We start from the raw sequence: 24,525 nt of genomic DNA on the forward strand, positions 1-24,525 counted from the left end.
GGCGGGGCCAATTTTGACCCCAGGGCTTTGATTTGAACAAACTTTGTAGACACTCACTAGAAGATGTTTCATGCTTAATAGCTAAACTCCAGCTATTTGGGTTTTTTAAAGAAGATTTTTTTAAGTTTTTGCTATACACATATAAGGAAAATCAATGACCCCCGGGGCGGAGCCAATTTTGACCCCAGGGCTTTTATTTGAACAAACTTGGTAGACACCTATTAGAACATGTTTCATGCTAAATATCTTAGCTCTAGCTCTTTGAGTTCTTTAAAAGAAGATTTTTTTAAGTTTTTACTATATGCATATAGGGAAAATCAATGACCCCCTGGGCGGGGCCAATTTTGACCCTAGGGCTTTGATTTGAACAAACTTGGTAGGCACTCATTAGAAGATGTTTCATGCCAAATATCTAAGCTCTAGCTCTTACGGTTTTTTAGAAGAAGATTTTTTAAGTTTTTCTTATTGGTTGCCATGGCAACCAGAGTTTTTTAATGGAATTTAAATTTTGAACAACTTTGAAAGGGGTCCACCTAAGGATCATTTCTGTAAAGTTTGGTTGCAATTGGCCATGTAGTTTAGGAGGAGATGTTGTTTGAAAAGTTTGACGCCATTTTTTGAAGGACGCACGACGCACGACGCACGACGCACGACGGACGCAGAGTGATGACAAAAGCTCACCTTTGAGCACTTCGTGCTCAGGTGAGCTAAAAAGCAAATCATAGTTATGGGACTTGTGCCAATTATCTTAGATAATCACAGAGAACAAGTGTGTGAAGTTTCAATCCATTCCCTTCAGTAGTTATGGAGATACCAGCTTACATACAAAAACTTAACCAAGAATTTCTAAGTCGAAAAAGGGGCATAATTTTGAAAACAAGCATTTCTTTACCTCTTACACCAACTATCTCCTTTTCAAGTAATTTCAAGAATATGGCCCGAGCAATAACAAAAAAACTAAACCTGGTAGTAGTTTTTGTATCATTCATAAGTTTGCTGAATGTATACACCAAAACTCAATGAAAACAAAAAAGCTTTATAAAACAGTAGAGTACATGTTTGTTATAAATAATAGATTACCCACCTCTGAGCCATGTTTTAGCCTTAGATGGCGCCTCAGCCAGCCAGAATAAACGTATGTTTTTCCACAAAGGGAACAATTATATTTCCTTTGTTTACCTGTTGATGAAGAGAAATAAATAAACATATACATCAAACATGATATAAATGCAATAAAACATAGAGTGTAAAAACAAAACTGGCAACATATCTTATCTATTGTAAAACATTTTCCTGAAGTAAACTTTTAAATACAAGCAATTATCATAGTATTGCAAGCAATCCATAAGTCCCCTACCAGTAAGAGCCCAAGCAACATTCTGAAGGGCCATTGGCCATTCACTTATGTTCCTATCTTTGTTGAAAAAGTACTCTAAAAGTGATCAGAGGAAACAGTTTTTATGTACAGACAGACAGACAGACAGACAGACTGAAGGACACTCTAAAGTTATTTTTTAAACATCCCTGTTATCAAAATATAATATTTTTAAAATCCTATCATGATTAAAGAAGTTGGAGTAAAAATTACCAATTTCTCAAAAAAAAGTTCAAAAGGGGCATTATTCTGGATATATTCTGGATATAATCTTGCTAGAGTATTGAATATTCACAAATGTTGAGTGATAACAAGAAACATTTATATGAAGTTTGAAGTAGATACATTCAGAAAAAGAAGTTATTAAAAAAAACAATAATTTTTTCATGAAAATTTTATGTTCAAGGGAGGTTATTCTGATAAATTTTGTGCTAGAGTTGTAAACTTTGTCACATATGATGAGGTTGATGACAAGCAACTTATATTTAAAGTTCGAAGAAAATACCTTAAGAAATAAAGTACTTATAGTTAAAAAACTTAAAAACTAGAATCAGAAATCTTGAAATTCAGTCTATTTGTTGCCATAGCAACCAGAACTTTCAACATAGGAAGATAAGAAAAGGATGTGCATAATTTCCATACTGCCATCTACCCATATGTCAAGTTTCATAAAAATATTTTCAGTACTTTTTGCGCTATCACTGGATCCAGGTTATGTGTAAAATTTGCCATATTTTCAGTCTATTTGTTGCCATAGAAACCAGAATTTTCAACATAGGAAGAAAGAAAAAGACGTGCATAATCTCCATACTGCCATCTATCCATATATTAAGCTTCATAAAATTTTTTTCAGTACTTTTTGCATTATCGCGGGATCCAGGTTATGTGTAAAATTTGCCATATTTTCAGTCTATTTGTTGCCATAGCAACCAGAATTTTCAACATAGGAAGAAAAGAAAAAGACGTGCATAATCTCCATACTGCCATCTATCCATATATCAAGTTTCATTAAAATATTTTCAGTTCTTTTTGCGTTATCGCGGGATCCAGTTTTGAGTACGGACGGACTGACGGACGGACAGACTGACTGACAGAGACAGACGGACGGAGGGTAAACCTAAAGTCCCCTCCGGTAAACCGGTAGGGGACTAAAAAGCAAATCAGAGTTATGGGACTTGTGCCAATCATCTTAGATAATCACAGAGAACAAGTGTGTGAAGTTTCAATCCATTCCCTTCAGTAGTTATGGAGATACCAGCTTACATACAAAAACTTAACCAAGAATTTCTAAGTCGAAAAAGGGGCATAATTATGAAAACAAGCATTTCTTTACCTCTTACACCAACTATCTCCTTTTCAAGTAATTTCAAGAATATGGCCCGAGCAATAACAAAAAAACTAAACCTGGAGTAGTTTTTGTATCATTCATAAGTTTGCTGAATGTATACACCAAAACTCAATGAAAACAAAAAAAAAACAAGAGCCCGGTTTGAGCCGGGTGATGCTCCCCGAATAGGTTTTGGACACAGGAAAGTACACCTCTTGTAGTTTCAGAGTTATGTCCGTGGAAAAAGTTCAAAGTGCAATAATTCCAAAATTAGGCAAGGCAGAGTTACAGTTCTTTGCACTGCACTTCTAATCAATGTGATCTATCAACCTACAAAGTTTCTTGATGATATCTCTTATGATTTCCGAGTTATGTCCTGGACAATTCAAAAAGTAAAAATAAACAAAGGGCAATAACTCCAGAATTAGGCAAGGTAGAGTTATGATTCTTGTGCACTGCACATCTACCCATTGAGATTTATCTACCTACAAAGTTTCATGTTGATATCTCTTACAGTTTTACAGCAATGTCCTTGACAAGATTTTTCTAAAAGGGGAGATTATTCAAAAATAAGGCTTAACAGAGTTATGGTTCTTTTGCAGTGCACATCTATCCATTGAGATCTATTCACCTACAAAGTTTCATATTGATACCTCTTATAGTTTTAGAGTTATGCCCCGGACAAGATTTTTCTACAAGTGGAGATAATTCAAAAACCGGGCAAAATAGAGTTATGGTTCTTTGACACTGCACTCCCCCTCAATGCCCCTTACCACTGTATGAAGTTTCAACAAATTATCTCCAAGGGTTTTCAAGTTATGCTCCAGACAAAGTTCAAAGTATTAAAATAAACAAAGGGCAATTACTCCAAAATTAGGACAAAAGAGTTGTTGTTCTTATGCACTGCACATCTACCCATTGAAATCTATTCACCTACAAAGTTTCATGTTGATATCTCTTATAGTTTTAGAGTTATGCCCCGGACAAGATTTTTCTATAAGGGGAGATATTTCAAAAACCGGGCAAAATAGAGTTATGGTTCTTTGACACTGCACTCCCCCTTGATGCCCTCTACCACTGTATGAAGTTTCAACAAATTATCTCCAAGGGTTTTCAAGTTATGTTCCGGACAAAGTTCAAAGTATTAAAATTAACAAAGGGCAATAACTTCAAAATTAGGACAAAAAGAGTTATTGTTCTTACGCACTGCACATCTACCCATTGAGATCTATTCACCTACAAAGTTTCATGTTGATATCTCTTATAGTTTTAGAGTTATGCCCCGGACAAGATTTTTCTATAAGGGGAGATAATTCAAAAACCGGGCAAAATAGAGTTATGGTTCTTTGACACTGCACTTCCCCTCGATGCCCTCTACCACTGTATGAAGTTTAAACAAATTATCTCCAAGGGTTTTCAAGTTATGCTCCGGACAAGACAACGGACGGACGGATGGATGGACGGACGGATGGACGGACAGACGGACAAGGCGCCGACTATATGCTCCCCCGAAATTTTTCGGGGAGCATAAAAATGTTTTATAAGTGGTTATAATATTCTCTTAATCCATTAGTGTTCATTTTCCAGCTTTTACTATATATTAAATCCTATATTATTTGTTAACGTGACATCTTTACAATTTGTGTATTTATATTGTAGTGATGATGCACTATGTACGAATCCAAAATAAAATTCTGTTCTGTTCTTTACAAAGTTTTATATCTAATGTTTTAACTATTTTTTATTCTATCATTCTAGACAATTTGGATAAGTCTAATAGTCTAATGTCAAAATGCAATAGATTTCACTTACCAAAATGGTTTTAAAACACAAAATTTACTTAAATACTAAAAATGACATATTCGAAGAGAAAAATAAAATGAAGTGTTAAAAGACCAGACTTCAAAATTGCATTTGATATAGATTTTATAATCATATCTTTTCCGATCCTAAACCATTTTATTCTTATTATACCATATTAAATCTGCTTCAATTGTTTTCTTTCTAAATGTTGTGTAGCTTGATAATCAACCCTTATGATACCAGTGCCAGTTGTATGTATATTTTAAGTAATGTTTTCCCTGTTGTTGTCAGCATTTATAGAACAGCTGTTGCATAATCTGTTAGAAGATGGATAGACATGTGTCTTCTAAGGGGTAATGGGATGTGAGAGTATACATAGATATATCTTATTGAATGAATGAAAACAAAATTATTGGGTGTGTTGCAGGTTTGTTAATATAACAGATATTGATATATCAACACAAATTTACATCATTATTTCACAGCATGATTATAATAAATGCACATACAAAATAGTTTGCTCATACCAACATTTTCTTAGGCGATTCCCTATTATATCATTTCAATACTATTTCTTTTTAATATCTTTTTGATAATGTTTTATGGACTTTATATATCTTATTTTCAGAGGAATAGGGCTAAACAAAGTATGGGATGAATGATTGCAGAAGACAATATTAAGCGAGAGTCCAGCCTTTTATATTTTGGCGAACATAAATCAATCCGTTGATTGGATGTTGCAAGAGCTTTCCATATTTCCAAGTTAGGAGAAGCTAAATGGGCTCTGTTTGAAAAGATCCAGAATTTCTGAGGTAAATAAATGAAAAACCCTCTATATTTTTAATACACTGTACCAGATTCAATTTTGTGTACTACTGCATAGATAATCTTTCTAAAGGGAATTCACATTTGTAAAAGCTAAATGGGTTTCTTTTAAAAGTGTTTTATTTTAAGTGTCCAAAACTGCAGTTTTCCTACATTCTCAGAATTACTAAGATCAGAGATTTGTTTATTGGTTTTTATGTCACATCGACACTTTACAGGTCATATAATAACTTTCAAGCTTTACTGGTGAAGGAAAAAGTGTGACATAGGTATTTGTTTTAGCATGTAGAACCACCAATATTCTATAAGCTAGTTTGGGATAGCTATGTCAGATAATAGATTCCAAAAGCCAAGGCAGGACTCGAACCTACATCAGTTACACCGTTAGAAGCAAGTGTTTTGAAGTCAGTGACCTTTAACAATCGACCAAAACTTCTAATTTAGTTATCTGTATGAAAGTATAGGTGCCGTTTTGTGCAATATTTTCTACTTATATGGCACATTATGATGTTTCACAGTCAGCGCTTCTTTCAGCCGATAGGCAATTTACACGCTCTCAATTTGTTATAACAATATAACATGAAACATATTTTCTGAAAAAGAAAGCTGAGGCACGTTTTTGCTGAGGCTAAACGTGCCTCATTAATGTATGAAATATTTGTAGATAATTCAATATAAAAATATAAACACAATCCTATCTTGCTACATTTTCAGTTTGACATAAAATTGTTTTATTTTAAAAGCAGAATGCATAGTTCGCATTTTTATTTATCATATTATGTTGTAACAATTTTACAGATGCAAAACAACGTGTCTCTGTGAAAAGGGCAGGCTAAAGGTTTCAACAGCACCGGCCAAAAAAGTGGAGCTAAAACTTCAGCATTGAACAAGGGCAGGGCAATATGTATATGGCAATATGTATATATACATGTGTAGCGTTGTCATACTATATGGGTAGTCGGGCCTCGGTGACAAAAAATGATGAAATAACATTGTGATTTTTCAGTGTCTTAACATTCAGAAGATTTATTTTAAAATGTCTTTTTACAATATTTTTTTACAAAACTTCCATGGTAAAGGAAGTGCAATTTAGCATTGGTAAGATATTTACTTGAAGGCTTGATTTTCAGAACAGAAATGCAAATACAATGTATTTAAATAATAATCATTCGTGTAAAATGTATTGCAATTTTGAATTATGATATGAATTTAGATAGATTCATACAACTTTATTCTTCGTAGAGCTAATTTGTAAAAATATTTAATGGAATCTGACTTAAAGTAAAAAAAAAAAAAATTATCATTAGTGGGTTGGGTAATTTTTAATACCAGTCAAATGATGATGTATAGATTATGCAGTGTTGCGACTTTTTGAATGTAATGAACATTGGTTGATGACCATATTTGCGTAGAATATCTGGGTTATTTAATTTCACAATTTTCTAATTGAAAACACATGATTTCAAAGCATGACATTTTTAGCATTTTATACTTCGAATTTTTTTGAGGACTTTTTTCCAGTAGCAACCCATATTATAGTAGATAACAAATATGCAAATATCTTTTCTGAAGGAATTTGTTTGAGGTTGGGTCTTATTTTTGGCTAAAATGCCTAGCCTATAGAAATCATATGGTAAGCAGACAATCGGGTATCACAACACTATTTTCTAGTTCCAGAGAATACTGGGATTTCAAAACCTTTCAGGAAACCATCAATTTTAAATTGTGATATTTACCTGACTTTTTAGCAGCAGCACCACGTTTAGGTTCTGGGCTGGCTTTCCGTTTAGTTGATTTTACTGGAGAAATTGTCTTCTTTTGATTTTTTGGTGTTGGACTTGCTACTTTTGGGGCTCTACGAGTAGCGCGACCTCTTTTAACTGGAGTTGCTTCTTTTGTAGTGGTCACTAAACAAATAGATAATATAAATTAGTTCATTTGAAAAATATGATATTTATTAATAAAGCGGTACGTTACGATACCGAAATCAACTTGATTTTGGTAAAGTTACCGAAATCAACTTTTCATTACTGAAATCAACTTATAAAATCACAATTAAGCGTTTCATTATATTTTTTTCATTATAATATATTACAATAGATAAAGTTTGACTTTCATGCAAAAAATCAGTTCGAAATAATTATTAATAATGAAATTAGAAACAAATAACTAAATATCAAGATTACTTCCCTGATTTGTCACGAACCGAAATATATGTTACAATACCGAAATCGACTTGTAAAATCATAATTAAGCTTTCTATTATATTTTTTTCATTATAATCTATTACAATAGGTTTAGTTTGACTTTCATGCAAAAAATCAGTTCGAAATAATTATTTATAATGAAATTAGAAACAAATAACTAAATATCAAGATTACTTCCCTGATTTGTCACGAACCAAAATATATGTATATGTTACCATACCGAAATCGGCTTGTAAAAGTTAAAATAAACATTTTAATAGATCTTGTTTAATTAATTAATATAAAGTCATTCAAACTGAACCATAAACAAAGGAAAATAATATTTAATTATAAAAATGATGATGTTAACTTATAGACGGATATGTATATTTATTATATCATGATTACTTCCCTTGTTATTAATGTCTTGCATTACCATTCACAAATAATGAAGAAATAATAGCAATATTTTAACTAGTTTGGTTTTTACGAGTTGATTTCGGTAATGAAAAGTTGATTTTGGTAACTTTACCGAAATCAAGTTGATTTCGGTATCGTAACGTACTGCATTACTCATGCCAACTCTTCCAACCAATGGAAATCCTTTCACTGTTAGTAAAACCATTCAAGTTATGAGCTTTTTATATTTTTCATGCCTCTTTTTTATATACAGAAAAAAAAAGCAAATAAGTGATTACGGACATATCTAAAACATAATTTATCTGCTTGCATTTGTTTGTTTGGATTTTACGGCACGTCAACACATAACTGGCCATATCGTGCCGAATGCTATAATAGGCTTAAAATATTATGTTAAACATCGTAAATAACAATAAAAATGAGCCAACTAGATCCTAGAATACAAGTTTATCTCTTTTAAATAATCAATTATGTTTTTTGATGGAATTGTATTAAAAAGTTCTTTGAGTGAATTTACAGAATAAAATCTATTACGGGCCTGTGAAAAATCATGACATTCAAGAAGAAAATGCTTGACAGTAAAATTTTCATTACAACCTACACAGAAAGGGGCATTGTCATTTGTGAGGAGATAAGAGTGGGTAATTTTAGTGTGTCCAATTCGGCATCGAAGAAGAACTGTTTGATCACGGCGATTTGACAGAGATAGAGATGGTGACATAACAAGAGATGGGTTTATATCGTGAAGTTTATTAAAAACGGCATTGTCCCAATTTGCTTTCCATTCAGATGATACGAGTTTATTTATAGCCGGTCTAAAATCACAAGCATGTAACAATAAGTCAGTTTTTTTAAAATTTAATGATTGTTTAGCTAAAGCATCTACTTTTTCATTTCCTCGTATTCCTACATGGCTTGGAATCCAATATAATTTAACATATTTTGATTTAAGTATATCATGAAATCGCAAAAGAAGTTTCTTTACCATGATATTGTCAGATTTTTTATTTTTAATGGATATTAAAACAGAAAGCGAGTCAGAAAATATCACAAATTTATCGTGGGTATGCTGTGCTATGTATGACAATGCTAAATCGATAGCTTTTGCTTCAGCAGTAAAAATTGATGCATTATCTGGTAACCTCATACTAGATGTAAAATTATTTTCAAACACAGCCGCACCGCACCTACTTTGCAACCTTCTTTTGAACCGTCCGTATAAATATGTATAAAATCTTCATGTTCTTCCTTAATTGCTAGAAACTTGCAAGACCTGGTAATCTAGTCATTCTGGGTATACTAATTGTAGCAAGGATAATCGAGTGTTATACTATATGCAATGTTCGAGGTGTGAAACTCTAAAACTAGTAGCATTTAGAGGTGTAACGATTCATCGATGCATCGATGCATCGCGATCTGCCTTGTCCTCGATGTATGCATCGTAATGAAATTACAAATTCCAATATATTGCGATGCAATACATATTTCACCTCCCGATGTATCGATACAGCGGGAAGTATCACAATACAGTAACAATATCTTCCAGGAATATAAGGACAAACGTATTTTTTGAAAGACTGAAGAAAGAAAAATAGCTCGGATGAAAACAATGAACAAGCGCGACTATTATCATATCATCGTTGTCATCTCGTTTCCCCATGTCCGCAATCATTTAACGGTAACTAACAAAGTTTTATCAATTCCATATAAATGGGCTGGTGTTGTTTGAACTTGTTTATAATAAATAGAGATCTATGTGTTTTCAACAAACATGAATTTTTAATTTTATTTAGTCGCACTTGATGTCGGATTAAAATAGTGATGATGATAACATTCCCATGTGATATTCGTCACGTATTTATACTTTCATTTCCGTTGACATCATTTTCTTGCATATCAGACTGGCGTTTCCGTTAGTTTTACCCATGCCGGAAATTTCATCTGGCATGGGGGGTTCCAGATGAGTCGCGTGCTGTACAATGGCACGATAAAGATGACGTCATTTTACCGTTATGAATGATTTTGTAATTCATGCGCTGTTGAATGAAAGTAGTTACAGTTGTAATGATATAAATTTTCATTGAAAATAAAGATAAAGAATTTAAAATATAATGGAATATGGTAGAATATGCAAGAAAAAAAATCTGACATGTTTGCGGTTCGGATCGGAATATCCGTCCCTCGGTCACCCGCCCATGGGCGGGTCACCTCGGGACGGATATTCTGATCCGAACCGCAAAATATGACAGATATTATTATTCCCGTAAAAAAACAAAACAAACAAACAGAAAACATGACTGTAGACTGCAAAATATTTAGAAGGAGAAACTATAGTTAATCCTCCCTGGTCATACAATTCACGAGTTTTGGGAACATTGTAGTTTTTGGGGAACCAACAAACAGTGTTATAATGATGAAGACCGGACGTCGAGTGTTTGCAAAATTTGCAAACTCAAAATAAAATACTCTGGGGTTGAGCACAAATCTTTCGAGAAAAATGAGAGTGTAACTGATTAACTGTTATTTTCACAGTTGTTGACCTAATAGTAAATCACTTGTTACTATTTTTTCACAAGAAAAATCTTTAGTGAAGTATTGTAAGACTGAATTTTTTAAACTGCCATATTTACAGTAGAGGACTTTAGTGTTAGACTAGTAGATATCAATTTGCTGTTATGGTATAATTAACAATACTTTTAATCCTTAGGTAATCAGAAAAGTAAATTGTTGAAAGATCAAAATCAGAAACCAAGTTATAACAACAAGTTAAAGAGTTTATTTTTTTGTTATTGTAATAATTTTATATTATAATATTTATATTGGTAATATTATGCTGTAAACAAATGGCCAAATTTTATGTACTAAGTCTGAAAGTCAGTATCGTGATACGTATCGCATCGCAACATAAGAATCGCAATATGCATCGCATTTTTTCAAAGTATGCAATACATATCGTGAATCGCATCGTTTTGAAAAACAAGTATCGTGATATGTATCGTTACAGAAAAAAATGGCAATGCACAGCCCTAGTAGCATTCTGGTAACTCTATTCAAATTCCATATGATTTAATGAAACTGCAACAAACCATGTCTGTATATTTGACAAATATGTATACTCGTTAATAATGTTCTGTCAGTTAAGAATCCTATTAAATGAAAATTTCAATATTTTCAGTCCTGTTATATAAAAACACCTTATTGGAGTCTTTTTCATAGAGTAACTTTTTTTATTTACTAAGCTTTAACAGTAAATTATTACTTGTGAAAATACATTTTTATCAACTTGCATGTTAATTTTTTTTAAAAGAAACTGAATTCATACCTCTTTTCTTTGCACAGGCAGTCTTTTTAAGTCCACCCCTTCTTGTTGCCCTGTGCACAAGTTAAAAAAGAGACAGAATGATATTTTTTCATACACTGTAAATGAGGAGGCTGTTAAGATTTATTTGATGGAACGACAAAGCGAAGCTGTCATTTTTTTCATTATTATTTGCCATAAAAACATACACACCTTTATCAAAGAAAAAAAACACTTTATGTATTGGAGGTATTCTCAATTACTTTTCTTAATCTTAATCTTTTTCCTCTAAGCTTATAATATCAATAATAATAAACTTGAAAATGGCAGAACAGTACAAAAAAAATTCATGTTATGTGTGTAGAAAAACTAACCATCCTATTTCTAAAACAATCTGCAAAGATGTATTAATTTCTTCTTTTTTAATTACTCTGGATGATAAAAAGAGAATGTACCAAAATACTCTCCTTTAAAAAGACAAGAGGGCCATGATGGCCCTGAAGTCTCTCACCTGTATATAGGCCCACAGAGCAGGGCAAGTTTAAACCCCAGGGCTTTTATTTGAACAAAATTGGTAGACACCCATAAGAAGATGTTTCATGCTAAACATCTAAGGTCTAGCTCGTTGAGTTTTAAAAAAAAGATTTTTTAAGTTTTTACTATACACATATAGTTGAAAGCAATGACATCCCTAGAGCAGGGCAAGTTTTGACCCGAGGGCTTTTATTTGAACAAACTTTGAAGACACTCACTAGAACATGTTTCATGCTTAATATCTAAACTCTAACTTTTTGTTTTTATTCAAAGAAGATTATCAAGTTTTTGCTATACACATATATAAGGAAAATTTATGTCCCCCGGGGCAGGGCCAATTTTAACCCCAGGGCTTCTATTCAAACAAACATTTAAGACACTAATTGGAAGACGTTTCATGCTTAATATCTAAACTCTGGCTATTTGGGTTTTTTCAAAAAAGATTTTTTAAAAAGTTTTTGCAATACACATATAAGGAGGAAAATCAATGACCCCCGGACAGGGCCACTAAATAAAGGGGGGGGCAAAAAACCGCTTTGGGGTTTTAAAAGAAGCTTTTATAAGTTTTTACTATATGCATATTGGAAAAATCAATGACCCCCTGGGGCGGGGCCAATTTTGACCCCAGGGCTTTTATTTGAACAAACTTGGTAGACACCCATTAGAAGATGTTTCATGCTTAATATCTTAGCTCTAGCTCTTATGGTTTTCTAAAAGAAGATTTTTTAAGCTTTTACTATATGCATATAGGGAAAATCATTGACCCCCGGGGCGGGGCCAATTTCGACCCCAGGGCTTTTATTTGAACAAACTTGATAGACACTCACTAGGAGATGTTTCATGCCAAATATCTAAGCTCTACCCCTTTGGTTTTCTTAAAAGCAGGTATTTTAAGTTTTTTCTATTGGTTGCCTTGGCAACCAGAGTTCTGCATTGAATTAAATTCTTTGAACAATTTTTTAAGGTGACCACCAAAGGAACATTATTGTGAAGTTTGGATGAAATTGGCTCAGCGGTTTATGAGGAGATGTCATTTAAAGTAAAAGTTTAAGGACGCCGGACGGACAGACGCCGGACGAAAAGCGATCACAAAAGCTCACCTTGTCACTTTGTGACAGGTGAGCTAAAAAGGGAGAAAAAGTCTTTAAATACCAAGTTGGTTGTGTCAAAGATGGTGAAGTGGCAAGAACTTCTTCCCTTCTGACTTTCTTAGCTACTGGTGATTTAACTGGCGTTGCTGCTCGCTTTCTACCCCTACAAATTAAGAATAAAATATAAATGGCATTCAAAATTGCAGTACACTAAGAAATAAGGAATACACAAAGTAAACAATCTAACTTTTAACATTCTATAACTATTGACTCCATTTACTCTGTATTTAAAACAAAAGCTGCAAAGCTTATAAAATGAATACTAAAATAAGAAAATAGACTAAGCTTAGTACCTTGTAGTCCTTGCTGGTGTCTTTTCAATGAATACTAAAATAAGAAAATAGACTAAGCTTAGTACCTTGTAGTCCTTGCTGGTGTCTTTTCCTTTGCTGGTGTTTTTTCTTTAGCTGTGATAGTATGTGCTCCATGCAAGACCTAAAAGATTTCAACAAATGAGCACAAGATGTTTTTTTGTTGTTGTTTTTTTTACTTTAAAACAATTTTTTTACCATATTTTATTATCAAGTATCAAAATAACAAATGAAAATTTGACTAAAGACAAAAAAAAGTTGAGCTACAATTTAAGGTACCACTTGGTCATTTTTTAAGTTAGGGTGAAATTGTGACCCCAAAATCAAAAAGGGTCATCTAATAGTTATGACCAATCACTGCGTGAAATTTTATTTTAAACTTTGTAATGGCTTTTACTTTTCAAGTAATCGCAAAAATCATTTTGACATAATCCAATGACAACCCCTTTTGACATATCAATCATTGTAATAAAATTTTATGATACGAATAAAATGTAAATATTGAAATTTTGAACCATTTTCAATTAATCACGGAAAAAAATTTCATTTTAAAAACCCCTGTACCTTGACCTTTGACCTAGTGACCCCAAAATCAATAGGGGTCATCTACTAATGCTGGCCAATCACTATGTGAAATATGAAGACTTTGTGATAAATACTTTTCAAGATAATCAGCATTTGATCTGAATTCTACAACAAAGCTCTTGTACTCTAAGCTGCTTGATACACTTTAAAACAATATTGCCTCAAATTAAATAATATTGCCTCAAAATTAAACAATATTCAAAATTTCAAAAACTGTTTCCAAAATCATAATCCTTAAATACATAAATTATATCTCTTTAAATAACATATTTTTCACTTTCTCAATTCAGAAAACATGTTCTAATGTTTCCTCAAAAAACATATTTTCCAAGCTTCAAGTTAACCTTGCATCATACAGCAAAAAACTTGTTTTGATCAAATTCACATTATTCTAGTATCCCCCTACATGAAACAAATCCGGCATTCCATTTAATAAACAAGATTATTTTAGTTGTATAAAACATTGTGTCAGAACATGTTAACATGATTTAAATAGCTTTAAAACAATGCTTGGATCAACTCTCATTACGACCCTATATAAACATGATAAAGATTATATATCAATTACAAAAGATTGTTCAATATTCAAGTATGTTTGTTTCTTTTTTAATATAACTATTGATCTATGAAGGATACATGAAAAATTGGCTAAATTGATCAGATAGGGATTTCAACATCAAAATTTTAATACACAATACTCTGCATAAATTTCTTTGTTTAATCTTTTCACCCCCCAATTTTAATAATGTAATTATCTGACTTAATTTGTATGATAAGATTGGGATTTCAATATCAAAATTTGTATAAACAAGACTACTTTAAACTATTATTTTAACCTTTCCAACCCTAGTTTTAGAAATGGACTTGCCTGGCTTTGAAACTGGCACTCAGTCCATTGATCAGATAGGGATTTCTATATCAAACTTTTTATAAACAACACCACTTGAAACTATCAATTTAACCTTTCCAACCCTAGTTTAAGTAATGGACTTTTCTGGCTTTGAAACTGGCAATGTCAATTGATAAAAAAATATGGATTTTGATAACAAAAAATTCCAAACTTTAGATAATTATAATCATTTGAAATGGACTAATAAAGTTTGTTAAAAATGAAGATTTCAAAATCAAAATTTTTTTAATTCTCTACCTTAATCAACTGTATTCATCTTTTCACCCCTGATTTTACTAATGGAATTATCCTACTCTGAAATTAGCATTGTCCACTGATTGTCCATTTATAGAAATGGGGATTTCAACTTAAGAATTTTATAATTTGACAGCAATATATGCTATATTTCCCTTTTAAAAGTTTATTATAACCTTTTTCCCATGCTTGGCCTTTAAACTTTGTCAGCTCTGAATTTTGGCACTTTACCAGGGCTCGAATTTAACACTTGCAAACTCACAAAATGCTACTTGAAAAATGATTTTGCGAGTTAGATTTATGTCAACTCGCAATTTTTTGCCAGTTAAAGAAAAATTTGAGAACGCTCGTCAGGAAAATGCGAAATATAAATGGGGCGTAATATTCGCAGGTAGCCGAGTTATAAATTATGCACGCACTTGCTGTCTGGTTTACATTTTCTATACCTTAACCTCGCTTAAAAAAGTACACAAATTTAAACCAGTCCAAATGTAATTTTGTCCGTGTAAATCAAGCGTGATCGGAATAAAATGTCTAAACGAACTTCTTCCCACTTACTGAAGCAAATGTGTCTTCCGATAACAATACTCTGAGTACAGAAGATGATTCACAGTCTATGAAAAGAAAGACAATCAGACCTTCAGTTAAAACGGTTTAAAATTGGGAGAAAGAACTGCATGTCAGTCTTACGTACCTCCATTTGCTTGCTATTATCCAACTTTTCTATCTTCAACTTCAAATGAATCACTTCCTTCTTCAGATTCTCTACTTCAGTTTGCCATGTTTTCAAAGTATGCTTATCAATTTCAGTTCTTTCCATCTCTTCTCTTCTCCATTTCTTTATTTCAGATTCTTTTTCCAACCCCCTCTTTTCCAACTCTTTCTTCAGTCTGTTAACTTCATCTGTTTTCTGTTCAAGCTGTGCAGATTTATCAACAAGTTCTTTTTCTAACTTTTCACAAGTTCCCATACATTTCTTCATCTCTGATTGATAATTTTCCTTATCTGTCTCATGTTCTAACTTCAAACTTTCAATAACACGGTCCTTTTCTGTTAACACAGACTCTTTCTTCTTCAATGCTTGTTCTTTTTCACTTAAATACAACTCCTTATCAATAATCACTTTCTTCAATTTTTCAATCTCATTCACTTTTTCTTTGTCCAATTTTTCTAGGTCATTGGACATTGTCTTCAACACCAACTTAAAACTTTCCTCAGCTGCCTTCATCTCAGCGGAATGTTCAGTCTCCAATTTCTGTACCATAAGTTTCCGTTCATTATCACAATTTGAAAGTATATTATATTTAAGTTTATTCTGTTTCTCCTTAAATTCTCGTGCCAATTCTTCTTTAACATTCTTTATCTCCACCTCCTTTTGTTTGGCCCAGTTTTCTTCTGCCCTTAATACTGATAATTCGGTTTCTTTCTGTGCATCTGTGACCTGATTTAAAAATAAAAGTATATTAATAATTATTGGTCCGGAACCATCAATTGGAAACTTATAGTGTATCTTCTAAGATTTCAAAAGATTTTCCCTGTTGCCTCTCAACCGAGGAATCATGGGTTTGTTTGTTTTGGGTTTTATGTCACATCGACACAGTATAGGTCATATCGCAACATTCCAGCTTTACTGGTGGACGAAGACCTCAGGTGCCCTTCCATGCATTATTTCAGGCACGCACAGGCACCTGAGTAAAACCATCGACTTTCCGTAAGCTAGCTGGATAGCTTCCTCACATGAAAGAATCCAAAGTCCCTGTCGGAATTTGAACCCACAGCGGAGAGGGGCAAGTGGTTTGAAGTCAATGACCTAAACCACTCAGCCAGGGACGCCACCAGGATCATGGGTTTGAGCCCTACTGAGGCCATAACTATGGTTCTAATGACACTAGGGCCCCGTGTTCTCAAACTAAAGATTAGGATAGATCATAGAAAGTCCCAAGTGTATCCCAAGTCCTACGATTTATGACAAATTATATTTTCAATTTCAGTTGAAGTTTTATTTTTATGAATTTATATATTAACGTTTCATTTTTATAAATTTAGTTGGTCTGTCTTGTCACATTAGTTTTGTTTATATATTTTGTATAAATATATGTATAGAAACATTAAGCATATTTCTAAAAAAAAGCAACAGTACGCAATTTCTTAAAATAGCAACAATGACGCAATTTCTAAAACAGCAACAATGACACAATTTCTAAAAATAGCAACAATAACGCAATTTCTAAAAATAGAAAAAATACGGATAAATAATACAGATAAAAATAGCGGGAAAAAAAGAATGAAGTGATGCCTTTTCCAGTTTACATTGCAATTGTTTATTAACAAAACTGTAATAAATAATTGAAGAGAAATATCAACCAGTTTCACCTGTTAAAGGGATCTTTAAGATAATGACGTTAATAACGTCGCTTGGTAACGACGTCAAAACAGTGTAAATGGACGTTACTCTTATAACGTTTTAAAGTGACATAATAATAAGCTATAATACAAGAACCGGTTGAACCGGGTGATGCTCCCCGAGAAGGTTCTGGACACAGAGAAGTATAAAAACAAGAGGGCCATGATGGCCCTGAGGTCGCTCACCTGTATATAGGCCCCCCCCCCCCCAACGTTGCAGGGCCAATTTAACCCAATGGCTTTTATTTGCACAATCTTGGTAGACACCCATAAGAAGATGTTTCATGCTAAACATCGAAGCTCTAGCTCAATGGGCTTTTTAAAAGAAGATTTTTTTTAAGTTTTACCATACACATATAGTTAAAAACAATGATACCCCTGGGGCCGGGCCAGTTTTGACCCCAGGGCTTTTATTTGAACAAACTTTGTAGACACTTACTAGAAGATGTTTCATGCTTAATATCTAAACTCTAGCTATTTGGGTTTTTACAAAGAAGATTTTAAGTTTTTGCTATACACATATGAAGAAAATCAATGACCCCCGGGGTGAGGCCAATTTTGACCCCAGGTCTTTTATTTGAACAATCTTGGTAGACATTCACTAAAAGATGTTTCATGCTTAATATCTTAACTCTAGCTATTTGGGTTTTTTCAAAGAAGGTTTTTTAAGTTTTTGCTATACACATATAAGGAAAATCAATGACCCTCGGGGCGGTGCCAATTTTGATCCCAGGGATTTTATTTGAACAAACTTGGTAGACACTCTAGCTATTTGGGTTTTTTCAAAGAAGGTTTTTTAAGTTTTTGCTATATGCATATAGGGAAAATCAATGACCCCCTAGGGCGGGGCCAATTTTGACCCCAAGGCTTTTATTTGAACAAACTTGGTAGACACCTATTAGAACATGTTTGATGCTCAATATCTTAGCCATAGCTCTTTGAGTTCTTTAAAAGAAGATTTTTTAAGTTTCTACTATATGCATATAGGGAAAATCAAAGACCCCCCGGGGCGGGGCCAATTTTAACCCCAGGGCTTTTATTTGAACAAACTTGGTAGACACCCATTAGATGTTTCATGCTAAATATTTTAGCTCTAGCTCTTTGGGTTCTTTAAAAGAAGATTTTTTAAGTTTTTACTATATGCGTATAGGGAAAATCAATGACCCCCTGGGCCAATTTTGACCCCAGGGCTTTTATTTGAACAAACTTGGTAGACACTCACTAGAAGATGTTTCATGCCAAATATCTTAGCTCTACCTCTTATAGTTTTTGAAAAGAAGATATTTAAAGTTTTTTCTTTCGGTTTCCATGGCAACCAGAGTTCTGCATGGAATAAAATTCTTTGAACAATTTTTAAAGGTGACCACCAAAGGAACATTCCTGTGAAGTTTGGATGAAATTGGCTTAGTGGTTTATGAGGAGATGTCATTTAAAGTAAAAGTTTACGGACGGAAGACGGACGGACGGCCGGCCGGACGAAAAGCGATTACAAAAGCTCACCCTGTCACTTTGTGACAGGTGAGCTAAAAATGAACAAAGGGCAAAAACTCCAAATTAGGCAATGCGGAGTTATGTTTTTTTGCACTGCACTTCTATTCAATGAGATCTATCTATCTATAAAGTTTCCTGATGATATCAGAGTAATGTCCTGGGTAAAAGTCAAAGTGTAAAAATGAACAAAGGGCAATAACTCCAAAATTAGACCAGGCTTTGTTTAGGTTCTTTAAGCATTGCAATTCTTTCCAATTATATCTAGCTACCTACAAAGTTTCATGTTGATATCTCTAATAGTTTTAAAGTATTGTCCAAGACAAAAGTCAAAAAGTAAAAATAAACAAAGGGCAATTACTTCAAAATAAGGCAAGGCAGAGTAATGATTCTTAAGCACTGCACTTCCACCCAATGAGACCTATCTATCTACAAAGTTTCATGTTGATATCTCTAATAATTTTAGAGTAATGTCCCAGACAAAGTTCAAAGTGTCAAAATGAACAAAGGGCAATAACTCCAAAAGTAGGCAAGGCAGAGTTACGGTTCTTGTGCACTGCACACCTACTCAATGAGATCTATCTACCTACAAAGTTTCATGTTGATACCTATTATACTTTTAGAGTTATGTCCCGGACAAAGTTCAAAGTGTAAAATAAACAAAGGGAAATAATTCAAAAATAAGGCAAGGCAGAGTAACGGTTCTTGTGCACTGCACACCTACTCAATGATATCTATCTAACTACAAAGTTTCATGTTGATATCTCTTATACTTTTAGAGTTATGTCCCGGACAAATTTCAAAGTGTAAAATAAACAAAGGGGGATAATTCAAAATTAGGCAAGGCCGAGTTACAGTTCTTGTGCACTGCACACCTACTCAATGAGATCTATCTACCTACAAAGTTTCATGTTGATACCTCTTATACTTTTAGAGTTATGTCCCGGACAAAGTTCAAAGTGTAAAATAAACAAAGTTAAATAATTCAAAAATAAGGCAAGGCAGAGTAACAGTTCTTGTGCACTGCACACCTACTCAATGATATCTATCTAACTACAAAGTTTCATGTTGATATCTCTTATACTTTTAGAGTTATGTCCCGGACAAATTTCAAAGTGTAAAATAAACAAAGGGGGATAATTCAAAAATTAGGCAAGGCAGAGTTACGGTTCTTGTGCACTGCACACCTACTCAATGAGATCTATCTACCTACAAAGTTTCATGTTGATCCCTCTTATAGTTTTAGAGTTATGTCCCGGACAAATTTCAAAGTGTAAAATAAACAAAGGGGGGTGATCCAAAAATTAGGCAAGGCAGAGTTACGGTTCTTGTGCAATGCACACCTACTCAATGAGATCTATCTACCTACAAAGTTTCATGTTGATACCTCTTTTACTTTTAGAGTTATGTCCCGGACAAAGTTCAAAGTGTAAAATAAACAAAGGGGGATAATTCAAAAATTAGGCAAGGCAGAGTTATGGTTCTTGTGCACTGCACACCTACTCAATGAGATCTATCTACCTACAAAGTTTCATGTTGATAACTCTTGTTGTTTCAAAGTTATGTCCCGGACAAGAAAAGGGAACGGACGGATGGACGAAAGACGGACGGACGGACGGACAAGGCGGCGACTATATGCTCCCCCGAATTTTTTTCGGGGAGCATAATTATTGTTATATATATATCAAAGTTATTTTGAATTCAATTCTGGTTTAAGAATGTATATTAAAACAGTTTCTTTCATTCTTCTTTTGAATGTGTCTGGTTCTCGCATTTTATAGATTGACATTATATTAAACTTTGGAGTGACGTCTTTTGCGCAAATGGCAAACGTCATTATCTTGAAGATCCCTTTAACAGGTGAAACCGGTTGATATTTCTCTTCAATTATTTATTACAGTTTTGTTAATAAACAATTGCAATGTAAACTGGAAAAGGCATCACTTCATTCTTTTTTTCCCGCTATTTTTATCCGTATTGTTTTAAACTTTACATTTTGGATATAAATATATATATATATATATATATATATATATATATATATATATATATATAAATATATATACATGCATATTATATATATATATATATATATATATATATATATATATATATATATATATATATATATATATATATATATATATATATAGGTTTGTGAAAAATATTTGCATCTACAAAATACCTTTCAAAAACACTGGATCCAAAGAAGGATACAAGAACGTGGAAAAAAACAATAAATTTGGAGAAAATAAACGTTCATACAGTGCTAAAGTATAAATACCCATTTATTTATACTTTAGCACTGTATGAACGTTTATTTTCTCCAAATTTATATATATATATATATATATATATATATATATATATATAGACACAAATTAATACATATATATAATACATATACTATACAGGATATATATATACACACACACCAATAAATGCACAAATCTGAGAAAATTCAGTAATATAACCTTCAAGGTCAAGGTCATTAAAGAGCCAAAGCAAATTTGGGTTTGATAAACAACAAGGTCTGGTCCTTAAGAATGTTCTGTTGTAACATGAAGTTTATCCCTTCAATAATAGCAAAGTTACAGTCACTTACCGCCAAAACAATGAAAATTTAAATAATTTGACCTTCAAAGACAATGTCATTAATGAATGAAGGTCAAGGTCTTTCGGTATATTTTTAACAGTTATCTTTGAAGATTATTATGTTCAAGTTTAAAGACAATCCATTCAAAAATAACAAAGATACAGCCAATAATAGCCAAAAAAATGAAAATTTCAATAATTTGACCTTCAAAGTCAAGGTCATTGATGAGTGAAGGTCAAGGTCTGACTGGTTATTTTTAAGGGATATCGTTGAAGATTATTATGTTCAAGTTTGAAGACAATCCATTCAAAAATAATAAAGCTACAGCCAATACCAGCATGAACAAGCAAAAATTGGACTTTTAACCTTGAAGGTCAAGGTCATTTATGGATGAAGGTCAAGGTTAGTGTGGTCTACTGAAAGGTATTGTCCCAAGGGTTGTTGTGGCCAAGTATGAAGACAGTACACCAAGAAATAACTAGAACTGCCACTATCATGGCGTGAATACCCCTGCATACCACTTTGTCAGAATCAACAGTGGCCATTTAGAGCTCAAGGACAACCTCCCTGCCAAATCTGAGGTTACTAAGCCAGTGGATTGCTAAGTTTTGTCAAGGTCCCTGTGACCTTGCCCTTTGACCCAGTGACTTCAAAATCAATAGGGGCACCTTATACACCGTAGGGAACGTGTTACAGTATCGCGTTTTTCGGTTACAGTATAGAATTTTCAAGATGGAGGATTATTTATGGGAAGAGATGTAGGTGATTTTTATTCAGGTCCATACTAGTAGTAGTTTAGTTTCTAAAAGATGTTTGTGTGCTTTGCTTGTAAGAAACAGAATCCGGTATCTAGTCATATATTTCTTCAGACCCTGCACCGCAGATTTATCTCTAGATTGTCTCATAAATGTGCAGATTTGTCAGTTTAAAAATTTGAATCGAGAGACCAACGCATTTTTTCCCCATTCCGACATTATTTAAGCATGCCTAGATAAAGTAAATCTACAAAACGATTGTTCTTTGTGTTAAGAAACGTTTATAAAAGTAAATGACCAGTTGAACCTATTTTCCTGTTGGAAAAATGCGTTTGAAAAAATAAACAATGTTACAGTATAGAGCGAGGTTAATTTTGAAGGGTTACAGCATAGACCTAGCGACTTTGATACAATTTTGTTACAGTTTATATCCAGATTTCGGTTACAGTTTAGATACTTGCCAAATTTCAAACAAAGTTTGAGTACATTCTTGAAAGGTTGTATTACTTTTTTTCTTCAGCAGAATAGTTATAGTTTGCTATTTTATTACTTGAGACTTTTTGCAGAATAAGTAATGTCTTAAGTAAGGACTGTTTTCATGACAACAACAGTAACTTTTATCAAATTGTATTGAGAGAAGAAAGATTGATGTTTGATTTCATTACACATTATAATAATGCCTATTAGTAATAAAATAGAGAAAAAAAGAATCCTTAACAGAAGTCCAACATGGAAAACATGAAAATGTTGCAGGATCAGTTTGATTTAACCTGATCATGGACGGTAGTGGTAACTGCAAGCTATCGTCCACGCTTCCTAGCACCGGCTTCAGCAGAATTCACATTAAACATGAACTGGTACACTTTAGATTTTTTAACATCTGAGGATGTGTTCATATGGCGGTTATCATGGAACCTTCAATGTGACACGTTATTGCCATTCTATGAAAAGCAGCATATTACCCCCAGGTTAATAATTTCGTGTGCCCTAAACGAGAATACAATGAGTGAAACTAAATAAAATGAAATTTTGAGAGGGGATCGCAGGTTATGAATCCTGCATACCATAGATAAGCTGTCAAAAGACACAATTAACAGGCAATACCCTAAAAATGATTGAACAGTATTTAAGTGAGCAATATTTCAAACTTAAATGTTATTTTAAGCTGGGATTACCATAATGTATTTTGTAAGTATCTAAAACAAGTATGTAAAAGGGTTTGTTACGTTTGGCTTTCTAGGATTTTAAGCTTCAACGACACTGAGGTCATGCGAAAACAGTCCTGCTTTATTGTAAAGAAAGACCCCAGAATCCCTTTGTGAAACATTTCGGACACGAGTGGGCATGTGACTAGAACCACCGACCTTCCGTAAATTAGCTTGATAGATTCCTCACATACAAAGAATCCAAAGTCATGATGGGATTTCAACTACAGCAGTCAATGAAAGATGATTTGAAGTCGACGGCCTTTATAATCCCGACTCTGTCACTTTTATTTACCTCCAGAGAAGATAGTGTAATTGTCTGACCTAAATTTATACTCTATAACTTTCAATATTATTTTCTTTTTCAGAAACATGAAAACTGCTATACAGAATGTCTGAAATAAGAAAAAAACGACTTTTAAATGAATAATGACAAAATAATCGTAAATTCAACAAAGAAGCATTCGAAACGACGCCATGATCATGATTTGATTTGAATGCTTTTGGTTTGAGACGAGAAGGGTCTTTTAAACATTGCCTTTTTTCAAAATCTATAATTTGAGTTTTCGTATCCCCGATTGCAACCGAAACCATTTTAACAACTGATTGGTAGAAAGTCATGTAAATTTCATCACATTTAGTCAAGTAGTTACTGAGCGGATGAGATTGAACACACGTGTGTACGACAGACGGACGAATAGCCATCGGGCCAATAAGCTCACAGAGATTTAAAAGTCTACGTAACATTAATACATATTACCTAGTATATATAGAAAATTTCGAAGTCTAAACTGTAACCGAAATCTGTGTATAAACTGTAACAAAATCGGATAAACATTGCTAGGTCTATGCTGTAACCCTGCACAAATCACCTCGCTCTATACTGTAACATTGTTTATTTTTTCAAACGCATTTAACGAACAGGAAAATAGGTTCAACTGGTCATTTACTTTTATAAACGTTTCCCAACATAAAGGACTAACGTTTTGCAGATTTACTTTTTCTAGGCATGCATAAATAATGTCGAAATTGGAGAAAAATGCGTTGGTCTCTCGATTCAAATTTTCAAACTGTCAAATCTGCATATTTATGAGACAATAAAACGATAAATCAGGGGTG

At 33.2% G+C, this 24,525-nt stretch overlaps 1 protein-coding gene and 1 long non-coding RNA gene across 2 annotated transcripts in view; one reads left to right on the forward strand and one right to left on the reverse strand.

Annotated features, from left to right (window-relative positions):
- Positions 1–37: 37 nt before the first annotated feature.
- Positions 38–24,525, reverse strand: part of LOC132727287 (uncharacterized) — a 153,449-nt gene continuing 128,961 nt past the window's right edge. Inside the window, exons 27-32 of the mRNA XM_060712719.1 lie at positions 15,654–16,400; positions 13,278–13,354; positions 12,921–13,022; positions 11,259–11,308; positions 7,067–7,237; positions 38–1,179 (exon numbers count right to left, since the gene is read on the reverse strand). Of these exons, the coding sequence (XP_060568702.1) occupies positions 1,037–1,179; positions 7,067–7,237; positions 11,259–11,308; positions 12,921–13,022; positions 13,278–13,354; positions 15,654–16,400 (1,290 nt within the window). The 3' untranslated portion in view covers positions 38–1,036. The remainder of the gene's footprint in view (positions 1,180–7,066; positions 7,238–11,258; positions 11,309–12,920; positions 13,023–13,277; positions 13,355–15,653; positions 16,401–24,525) is intronic.
- LOC132727288 (uncharacterized) lies at positions 3,946–6,633 on the forward strand. Its single transcript, XR_009625327.1, has 2 exons — positions 3,946–5,317; positions 6,129–6,633. It is a non-coding gene; the product is annotated as an uncharacterized LOC132727288 (long non-coding RNA).

This window comes from Ruditapes philippinarum, unplaced genomic scaffold (assembly GCF_026571515.1).
Source record: "Ruditapes philippinarum isolate M1 unplaced genomic scaffold, ASM2657151v2 ctg1880_1_1_1_1, whole genome shotgun sequence".
In the NCBI taxonomy this organism is placed as follows: domain Eukaryota; kingdom Metazoa; phylum Mollusca; class Bivalvia; order Venerida; family Veneridae; genus Ruditapes; species Ruditapes philippinarum.